The 11170-nt window shown below is 39.3% G+C and overlaps 1 protein-coding gene across 1 annotated transcript; it reads right to left on the bottom strand.

The window, feature by feature from the left end:
* Positions 1–2342: 2342 nt before the first annotated feature.
* LOC139978468 (uncharacterized) lies at positions 2343–10149 on the bottom strand. Its single transcript, XM_071988726.1, has 9 exons — positions 9789–10149; positions 8617–8743; positions 7104–7226; positions 6307–6506; positions 5794–5885; positions 5234–5456; positions 4325–4456; positions 3748–3919; positions 2343–2923 (listed from the first exon to the last, which is right to left on the bottom strand). The coding sequence occupies exons 1-9, from the start codon at positions 10032–10034 to the stop codon at positions 2784–2786; spliced, it is 1455 nt and encodes a 484-aa protein (XP_071844827.1). The 5' UTR covers positions 10035–10149; the 3' UTR covers positions 2343–2783.
* Positions 10150–11170: the final 1021 nt, after the last annotated feature.

Below are 11170 nucleotides of genomic sequence, written 5' to 3'. Positions count from 1 at the left end.
TCCCACCTTCTCCCATACTATCCTCTCAAGGTCATATCCAGTCCACGTTTATGACTTAGTAGGACGCCCAGTCCAGTATGGGCAAATTTTCTAGTAGTTTGTGGGTGAGGGAAAAGGTACTCGAAAAGCGTGTCCGAAATATTTCCAAGCCAAGAGATATTACGTCATATATTCTTCTTTGGCTCATATATGGACTATTGAAAGATATTATTCTCGAGTTCTCACAAATTTATTCATGTCCAGGGGCGTATCCAGGATTTTCCAATAGGGGGGGGGCGTCAGGCATGAATGATCGCCGTCCTGGGGGATGGGTCTAAGGGGAGGGGTGTACAATTTTTGCTTTCGAAGAAGGGCTGAAATGCAAAATGGTGTCATATGCATGGGCAGCGATCCGTACTTCCGAGTGGGGGGGGGGGGGATATGACCTTGTTGACTATCTAAGCGTAGCGCCACAATGAGTTGGCGCGAAGCGTACAAGAACATTTTGGGATTAACAAACCCTCTAGATGGCCGGAAACGGCACTTCCCGAGGTTTCCAAGCGGCATATACCCAACTTTAAAATAGGGATGTCATGTCCGAAATATCTCATAATCAGGATCCAAAATACTTTTTTTTTTAAATTTCGGGTGTTATTTTGGGAAATTGCCCCTGTCAATCTTGTTTCAGGCGCAACGTTAGAATGTTCGAGAGCTCTTTTATATTATTCGATGAAGAAAATGGCCTCATGCAGGCTATTATAGGCCTATACACATGCAATACACAATTACACATAGTTACATTCCTAGGTACCGATTGCTAGGGCATCCAGGTGAAACGTGTATTAAGCATTACCCTGGTTACATGAGAGATTCTCAGCTGTTTGAGGGAACATGTGTAGGCCTACTATAGGGCCTATATGAATACTATGAGGGTGCATATATGTACTATATCAATACCGTGGGCGCAATAATACATTTTGTTGTTATAGGGCCAATGAAGCCTACAGTCAACTATTTTTGCTTTATAAAGACGCTTTATTTGAAAAGATCGCACTGCGTTTATGATAGGCGAGAAATGAAGCTAAAAAAGAGCCGTACATTAACGAAGATGCATAAATGTAGGCATGAAAATATTCTTATCCCTGGCATTTGGTGGGGGGGGGGATATGGTGCATTACATCCCCTCCACCTATTTTCATGGGGGGATATATCCCCCCTCCACCCAGGATCGCCGCCCATGGCCATATGTGATCCATTTTTCGACCTTAACAATAAGCAACATTTCCAGTAAATATGGACACAAAATGCACAATTTAGTATGGCTGGCATGTCACTTAGTGTTTATAGTGATAATAAAACACAATTACCATCTATGTTTCTAAAACTATTATGCCGCCGAACTTCGCCAGAACCTTTTTTTGGCAAACAAAAAATAAAGCATACGGGAGGGGGGGGGGGGGGGTTGAGCGATCACCGACATCTCACATAAAGGTCGTCATCAATTTTTTTTTTTTTGCTAAACTTTTTCTTTTTTGGTGACGGCCAATAGGGGGGCGCGCGCCTGTTGCGCCCCCCCTGGATACGCCCCTGCATGTCAGCTATACTTTGCAAGATACTATGGATGAGTGACGTCTAATAACCTTGAAAAGAAAAGTGTTTCGAAAGGGATGTCTATGGAGTCTCTCAAGTTGCCCTCAAAATGTTAATATAAATATATGAACAATTTTAAATGATAACACCACTTTGCATGTAAATCTCAGTTACCAACATTAATTTCCTCATAGGGGTAGGGGAATACCCGTCTCATTAGACCCCTCCCCAGGACGGTTCGGACGGACATCAAACAACAACATATGCCAAACACCGAATTGGAATTCTGGTGACACGTCTGATTTCTGCGCCTTTGCTGAGCAAATAGATAAATGACCTGAACCAGTTTTAGCCAAATAGACAAAAGAGATCGGAGCTATAAAAGTTGTCACATAATTAGTATAATGCGGCTTGGAATATTTGCATAAAGAGCCAGGTAAGTTGGAATTACTACGATAGTATAATATTCTAATAAAACGAGCTTAAAGTGAAGTTTGATTTAGATTCTATCGAATCCTATGCTTTGCACGAAGGAATCACGTCCCACCCAGGGATTGATTTTCCTACCCCTTAGCAGTTTTATTCATATGGAACCACTGCGGACTTGAAAAATAACGGTATTTAGTCAGCCAGCGCTTCTCGCGTGGTTCTGGAATGCAAAGCATGATGAGATAGAATCAAGATACTAGCACCAAAATGGCTGATTTAAAAAAAAAATGCAAAATGAAGGTACTTGGTTTCGTTTCGGTTTTAATTTATTTTAATGCATTGGAAAAGATGCTTTATGTGTAACAAGTCTGGTATAGGATAACTACTTATAATGATAAATCATAATAACACCAACTAATCTTTTTTTTTTCTTTTTTTTTTACATTTAGTTCTACTCCTGGCGGAACCATTTTAAATCTAACTATATGAATGCCTTCCTGTTCATGAGTTTAAAGTTCACAAAAATGTTGACTTGGTAGTTTAGAATAATCGTTCGAAAAAAAGTCAAATTCGACATAAGTACTTTCAAATTTAGTGTGTATCATCTGGTAAAGCTATAGTCAATCTCACTCATCCTACACCTTAATGTAAAGATGCATGTTTAACATTCTCACATAACTTTAAGGTTAATGATGTTTTCAACAAGTTAATTGTCGAAAAGATTCGAGATCATGTTCCTTATAAATCTTGATTGTCTAAGTTGCTTTCTTTCATATATATAGTGTTCATCGAATCATGTTCATTTTGAAGATGGACTTTCGTAGTGTGTCGCTTGCGCAGGTGTTCGCCCGTCTACGTGGGCTGGCAGAGCTCCCTGATTGGTCAGTTCGAAGATACACCTTCATTTCCATCAGAGTGGTACACACTATAACGGTGAGAGAGAAACAGTAGGCTCATTATTGGGTTTTTTTTTTTTGCAAGGCATTAATTTTTATGAATATTCATAATGCAGTTATATCCTGTATTTCAATAGAAAGAGCGAACCGGAAGACAAATTCATCATTTACTCCTCGCAGTATAAAAGGAAAACGTGAACATTAACATAACATAACATAACAGTGACTTGCACAAATGAGTGTGTGTGAGTGGGGGGGGGGGGGTGGGTTCCAAATTTTCTAACTGATTTAGGTAGGGGCATGGATCATTATGGAAGGACCGGAGGCGGATCCTTGATTTTTACCGAGGAGAACGTTGTGGGCTCCGGGATCGTAGTAAGCCGCCAGTCATATAGCGCGTCTACAGTTTGGGGATCCTCTCCCAGGTAAAAAAAAATAAAAGTTTAGACGTTAAATACCGTAATGCATTCTGAGGCATATTTAGACTGGAAATTATGAGATTTATAATTATCTCGAAGCGCAAAGGTTGTGCTAAGAAGTCCTTTTTGAATTTTTAGTATACGAGAATAACAGCAAAACAAGAAGTTTACAAAATGGACCGGTGTCATGCATTCCCCACAACTTTGTATCTGCGCCTCAGGGTAGTGTGGACCCAGGGGTGTGACGAATATCTTCCCCGGCTGAAGGCAAATATGATCCCGATTGAACGACCCCCCCCCCACACACACACACACAGACGGTTGAGGCAGAGGGCATGCCCACCTCTCTCCAATCGCCTTGTAATTTAATTTTTGGGCTCTAACATAACATAACTGAAAATTGTCTGATGTGGACTTTAAGATCAAATTCTCACCTATGCGCTTGTCTCCCATGACCATCATCTCGTTGATCGGTAGAGTGTATGGCAGGGCATACCGCTTTTTCATTGTTGTTGGCTCCCAGAATACTATTGGCTTATTGTCAAATAGAGTACCTTGAGAAGTGACCAATTCCTGCTCTTGTTTGTACCATCCCAGCCCAGTCACCTGAAAAAAAGTTGCACCATAGAGTTGGATATAGATTATCTATATTCAATTTTATTCAGTAACTCTAAATATTTCATTTCATTTTTTAACGCTGACATTTTCTGCATACATGGCCTCCGATGAAATGATAGAAGAAAAGATTACAAGTAATGGTGTGGTATCTATTTGACTGTTGTATTTGAACCTATTAAAACCCCTCTTGGAAAAATAAGGTCATGGTATCAAAACTAACACACGTAATATTTTACCGGTTTCTTGGTACATACTTTCTGTCTCGCTTTATTTCCTTATATTTTTCTTGTATTTTATTTTTGGGTAATCAAGTTAGCTGCCCGGGACAACGTTTTAACGTAATTACCGTATTCTTGATAAGGAAAAAAAATCCAAATATATAGAAAATCTTACAAAGTCTGGAAGATCTTTTCCCTTATTCTTAACTCCAGTCAATGTGTTCAATATACGGATTGCTCCCTTATCCTCGTTTGCGATCCCTGAGCAAGCCAAGAGATGAGAATGCCAAGGACACCAGGCAAGTCGCTGTATATTATGAAATGAAGAAGATTAAAGTTGGGAGTTTTGGCCCACATTGAAGGGGCAAATTCATTTATATTGTGGACCTCCCATCCACCCCACCCCACCGCACACACACACAAACTCCGCCCTACCTCCTACATCGTAACTCCATGACTCTTATTTATGTGTTCACCTCACTGCAAGGCTGCCTCCTAATACGAATTATTTCCTATCAGTCATTTACATGTATAGCATATATTCACATACATGCCAGATCAAGCCCTCTACCTACAAGTAACCACAGACATGAAGAGCCGGGGACTGGTCGGTCGCGTCCTAGTGGATTTTACATCGCAGGGAATTAATTATAACCATGCACAAGACAACTGCTTTCTGTTATGAGTTGTTTTCCTTCTGTAAGTTTGAGAGGTAACTTGGCCGCCTGCCCCAGCCCCCAGCCCCCCCCCCCACACCTCCCCTCACCCCACCCCGTCTACGCACAATAGCGATAACGTGTTAAAAGGATATTGCATAAGGGCACATAATTTGGGAGGGTATTAGTGTATCTTAAGCCTTCAGGTAAATGGCAACATTCCCCGTCCATTGTCCACTAAGCTTCTACGTCGATTTATACAGCTATCATTATTTGTATATTTGTATATTCCACTTATATATTCATGCATCTATTCATAGAAAAGCTAATCACAGAAAGACTTTATACCACTTTTATTCTCTTTTGTCAGTTCTTTGTTACTTGTCATGCTGTTAATAAATAGTCAACATATAGAGTATGCATGTTACCAAAATTGGTCCCTCTTGCACCAGTAATTCCCAGGTGGGCTTATGAGGCATTCGTCTTTCCCACAATGCAACAGATCCTTCGGCATCACCCGTTACTATGCACTGGTCGTTAGGTGAAAAGATCATCGACAGCGCAATATCACCGTTATTTCTATAGAGTACGGTTTCTGTGGAAGTATCCTTTCTCAGATCGTAGAAGGCAATATAACCTTCAGATTTTCCACTAAGGAGAAATTAAAGGAGAAATCCGTGCGACGACAAGTTCTATATACAAGATACTGAAAGTTGAACACACCTCGTGATTAACGCTGAGTAAAACGTGTCTTGTCCAGTCTTTTATGCAATGTCACTGTTTATGCATGCGCATGCTCATACGCATCAAACAGCAGAGCAAACACACGTACACATTACCTTAATTGACAAATAGTTAACAATGGTCTCGATCTTTTCCAAAATGATTTTTGCTGTATTTTCTTTAACATCGTTGAATGTAATTTAGTTGCAAATAGTAAACTTCACGTCAGTAGTGTAAAAATACAAATATTAAATTTTATACATACAAAGCAATTCCGTTTTCGGTCCAAGCGAAATCATAAACTAGATTTTCGCAGCCCAATTGAGTAAACTGTGAATGTGACTCGACATCCAGTATCTGTTGAGAAAAAAAATGAAAGAGTTCCTTGTAGGTCAGTTATTGTATTGGGAAGGTTTAGATCCCTCTATAGCCAAATTTTGTTTCTTTATTCTTTCAAAATTTGTGCCTCATTTTCAGTTTCAGTTTTTATCGATGTTTTGCTAAACAATCATTGATTCCACCTTTCCCCCCTCTCTACGGGCGGACTGATTCCACTAGTGGCCTGCACTTTGACCTCAAAGCAAGCTCGAATTATCGTCGTGGATGAAACTATAATATTTATCGGGACCACGACAAAAGTTGTTGCCTTCAGCAACACGGATTTAGCAGCGCACCTGTTCTGGAGCCGGTAAAGGCCAATGCGCCCATAACAGATCACAATCTAACTCGATATAGCTTTGAAATTAGAGATATCTTTATAAAGTTAAATTATTTTTACCTCAATATTGTCCTTTTCACATTCTCGGCTGATAGCGATGCGATTTCCAGATGTATTAAGAGAGACGGCAAGGACGTCATAGGTATTGGATTCTAATAATTTCGACGCTTGAGAAGCTGGTAGTGTAACATTCCATAGGAAAACTTCAGAGTCAACAGCAAAGCCGACACGGTTGTTGGAATGCGTTAGATTATGATACACTGAATGAAAGCAAAAGAACATCGAAAAAAAAGAAGACAACAGGAAGTCTTCATACATATATCAACGAAAGCCATGTCGAGTCCGGTGGACAATTACGTCATCGGGTCCCCTTTATTGTACTCTTCATTTCTTTCCCTTCAGTACATTATGCAAATGAGAAAACTGTTCTTTGTTCAATACTTGCTCTTTCCTCTCAATATTTTGCCATGACCTATCAATATTTTCCGGGCCGCCTATAAGTTGATCCGGTTCACGGGGTTGTATATGCCCCTGACCTGATCTCATCGGATCTGGTATAAATACGTTCAAACAAATTAATTTCAATAGCTTCCTCAAAAGCCGATTTCATTTCTGGTTATCGATGAGACCGAAAAGTATCTGATCTTCCCTTCTACTGGTCTTGGAAGGTAGTGCTGAAAGTCAAAGCATGCTCGTAGCCGCCAATTGGGGGCTATATTACTAAACTTGGTATTATAATTTTCAGAAATGGATGTACGGAGACGGGAGGGGGGGGGAGGTCAGGGAGATGCGAGTAGGTGCTTAATTTGTTATTGATCAAAATGCAAATTGAGACATACGGAACTAATTATGCTTACTGAAACTCAGTTTATGATCTGGGATTGAAATAACTCTTTCCGTTTGAAAGTTGTGGCGAGCGGCGACTTCATTACTGTTATTCGACGTACGACCAAGTTTCGAAAGAACAGCTTCTCGGCTTCCTAAAGGAAAGAAAAGAATTTTACTGTATTTTCGACAAATCTAGAGTTCTGATATACACACAACATATCCAGTGGTCTAGTCTGGATGTTTCAAACAAAATTCTTATTATTATAAAAGGAAGACATCAAATAGCATTTTAATCTGGACTTTTCAAATATTCAAAGGAAATGACAATGAGGCTATTCTCCGATGCTCAAGTTAATTAAGCATTACAATATGTTACATTGCTGGAATGTTCCTTCAAGTTTAACTTGAAAATGACGTTGGCTCATCAGTATAGAGTACTTTTTGCGAACAGCACCGTGTCTCCCTGGATAACAGTCAACACTATTGAACATATAATTGACAGTGTTGTAAAGAATTGGAAACGTGTTATCTGAGACCATTACAGTTTTATGATTTCGTACTTAGTTTTGTGTTGCATCTGAGAAACTGATCTATGTGTTAGACTTATATAGTAGCCTAGCAACGTGAATTTATGAACGTTCAGATGTTTATTGGTCATTCCTCTAACAATAAAAGTGTATTTTTACGGCGGGTCTACAGCATATAGTTAATTTTGTGTACAAGGTCATCTTGTAATCGAGAACGAATCCTTATATAGAGAAACGCAGTCTTGAGGAATATAGGATAAAGGATATGTGTGATATTTATCTAAAACTTACCTGGTTTAGATATTTACGAATGACGAACTTACATGTCTCATTGCAACAACTACACTCTCGTTCTATACCGTTTCTAGAATATTCAGTGGTAACATTTTAGCACCTTTTTCGGTTCCAATGCTTTATCAAAGGCAGAATTCATTTATATAATGTTTTGATTCTGCATGCTTCAGGCGCTGGGTGGTAGTAAGCAAAGCAGTGGGGGGGGGGGCAGACCAGAATAGGCCAGTCATAGAAAGGGGATAGTGCAAAACGTTACGAAGGGCTTTGGACAGCTGAAGCAAAAAGCGCTGTTGTGGTGAGGAGACAGGTAAGTGAGGAGTAAATATTAACACTTTATGAACTCGAAACTAACAGTATATATATATTTTAAGAACACTAAAAAGTGTGACAGTTACAACAAATGGGCTTTATACTGTGTTGAAGTATTCCGCGAGGAGAAAGCCTTCATATCTTTGCATCGGGGACCGTAACTAAATTCAGAGCGAACGTTTTTCGAAGTTATTTGTGCCATTCATACAAACCTTACCAGGTTTAAATATTTGGAAAATTGAGAATTCACATGTCTCTTCAAAACAACTGCACTCTCGTTCTACTATGTCGAGAGCATCTGGGTAAAAATTTTAAAGCGATTATTTGAAAAGTCGTAAGAATGTTAATTGACATAGTGTAATAGTATATAGAGTACCGTAGTGATTATATACGGTTAAATCGAAACATTTACCTCTACTGGAACCATAAGAATCTTCACTTTTAGTTCGAGATCTAAATTGTAAGATACGATCATTTCCTGTTCTTTCCGAGACGTTGGTGGAAAAACTGAGACGACGCTTTGAAAGACTGAGATTGCCCTTGAAAGAGAGAAAACAAAACAGAGAAAAAACGAAAAAGAAATGAAGCAATTATTTTGAAATTTTGAAATTAAGCTATGCGATAGACATGCTAGAATGATTAGTCACTCACTCAGATCAACATGTTGTAACCTTTTAGCATGCTGTAGAGGTGATATCTGGTGCAGGTTAGTGATATAAGTAGCAGATGGGATTTGGGAGGGGGTTGGGTTCCTGCATACGGTGACTAATTGCGAACATATAAACCGTGAAAAATATAAAGTTACTTGATGCAATGACTTTAAATGAACTTGGATGGCTTGACATGGGTACCTTCATTTTATCAGTTGACAGTGCGACTTTAGAAAATCTATAATGACATCAGGAGCGGATCTAGGGGTTGTGGGGTGCAAATCCCTATCTAACCACAAAAAAAAAATGAACAAAAAGTAGTTTCTAACACAACCATTAGTATAGACCTAATTATCAGTAGACCTATGGAGGTCAAAACGTAAATATGCCTCATGCAGAATGCACGCATACCCCTTACATGAGAGTTGATTACAACGACCTCAGACCCAAACTGACAATCGGCTAAAATAGGCAGAAAACCAGCATCGCGGGTTAAATATAATAGTTTTATATATCATAAATTAGCTATTACCAATCACCTCAGCGTTAGGTCTATAGATAAGTGATGCCATACCCCCCCCCCCCCATTTAGACCCCTACAGAGGGTCACTGTAGGTTTAACAGCTTGATATATAGTATATACGATTGAAATATTGGAGTAACTTCTTGTATGTATGTATGTATGTATATGTGATCTTCCCGCAAGCAGGAACTCGCGAAAGAAGCCATGGAGGCTTATAGACTCGCAAGCTGACCGAAGCCAATCTCTCGGCACACATCCATTTAACGTCCATGTCAGGAAGTTGTTATTGAACAACACCCTTGCCAGACGACACACATTGCTGTCGGCGGGGAATCGAACCGGGGATCTCATGACTGGGAGACGCCGGCGTTAACCACTAGGCTATACACTCCGCCTATACACTTCTCTTACCTCAATGTCTTGTCTTAGCCCCTCCACATCATCATCAGTCATTCGTTGGTCCTCCGGAGTCTCCGGGCTCCAGCAACCCGAGTCGTCATGGTTACCATCGCCGCCGAAACCGTGTTTCTTTGGAGAGGGTGTCGTCAGCTTGAAGTGTGCAAAGTCAAAATCCATCGCCGATCTGTTTGGTATAAAACGATCGAAGGAGCGAGTACGGGCCCGAGGCTCGTGTGAAAACGAAAAAGTATCGGCCATGTTTCCTCCCGTCAGTGGTAATTTTCAGTTCTGCCCTATACTATAACCAGTTCACTTCGTAAAGAACCGATCGTAAGTTCAAGCCACACCTCTGTCTGGTCTAAAACTGATTTTTAAACCATCCAGATATAATTGAATGATACATGCACTGGACGTTTCGTCCGGAATTCGTTACTTGAACTGTTGTGTTGTGATCTACAATGCAAAACAGAGATTACCCTTTAATCTAATTCTTTTCGTTCTTCATTGCCAAATGTAAGACTAATCCAATTTGAATATTCAACAGTACCGAATAAAGAGCACCCAATTATCAACATCCACGCTCTCAGAAAACGTTCTCGTTTGTGACAGATATATGCAAAGAAATGCAAAACCATTCTTTTGTTCGTGAAAATGCATTTTCTCCGGATTTACTCTTACAAAGTTAACAATCAAACCTAACTGTAAATAATACGGTCATGTTAAGAATGTGAGCTCATAAATAGACAGAATGGCAAAGGACGGTAGATGTTGTACTTAAACTACAAACGCACTGTTATGATGTAACCGCTTGTTCGCATAACAACAAGCTCGTGTCATGTGTAAGTGTATTGAGGAACTTTCATCTCAATTTGCATCGGCTTTGTTTAGTTTGTTTTGGTTTTCGTGCCCAGGCTTTGGTGATTTATCCAACAATAAAGTAAATACATCCAATATATATATATATATATATATATATATATATATATATATATATATATATATATATATATATAGGAATAACGGGAAAACTGTTAAACAACTATGCTGCATTTAGAGAAAGGCTGGATCTCGAGTGAGATACAATAATTAAATGAGTCAATTTTCAAATTTTTGTCATTTTGACGAATTGTTGTATCGTGAAAACGTTAAAATTGGCAGATTTTTGTCATTTTGACGACTTGTTGTATCCCGGCAAAACGTCAATTTTCAGAATTTTGTCATTTTGACGACTTGTTGCACCTCGGCAAATTAATAATTTTGTAGTTTTGACGAGTTGTTATACTCGGCAAAACGTCATTTTTATGAATTTTGTCATTTTGACGAGTTTGTTTCTCTTTCATCACCATGTCTCTTCTACGCTTCCGTATTTACCTCATGCCAGGAATAAATACATG

The sequence above is a fragment of the Apostichopus japonicus genome, chromosome 2, assembly GCF_037975245.1.
Source record: "Apostichopus japonicus isolate 1M-3 chromosome 2, ASM3797524v1, whole genome shotgun sequence".
Classification (NCBI taxonomy): Eukaryota; Metazoa; Echinodermata; class Holothuroidea; order Aspidochirotida; family Stichopodidae; genus Apostichopus; species Apostichopus japonicus.
The sequence above is the reverse complement of the archived record's forward strand: the minus strand, read 5'-3'. Positions and strand labels throughout refer to the sequence as shown.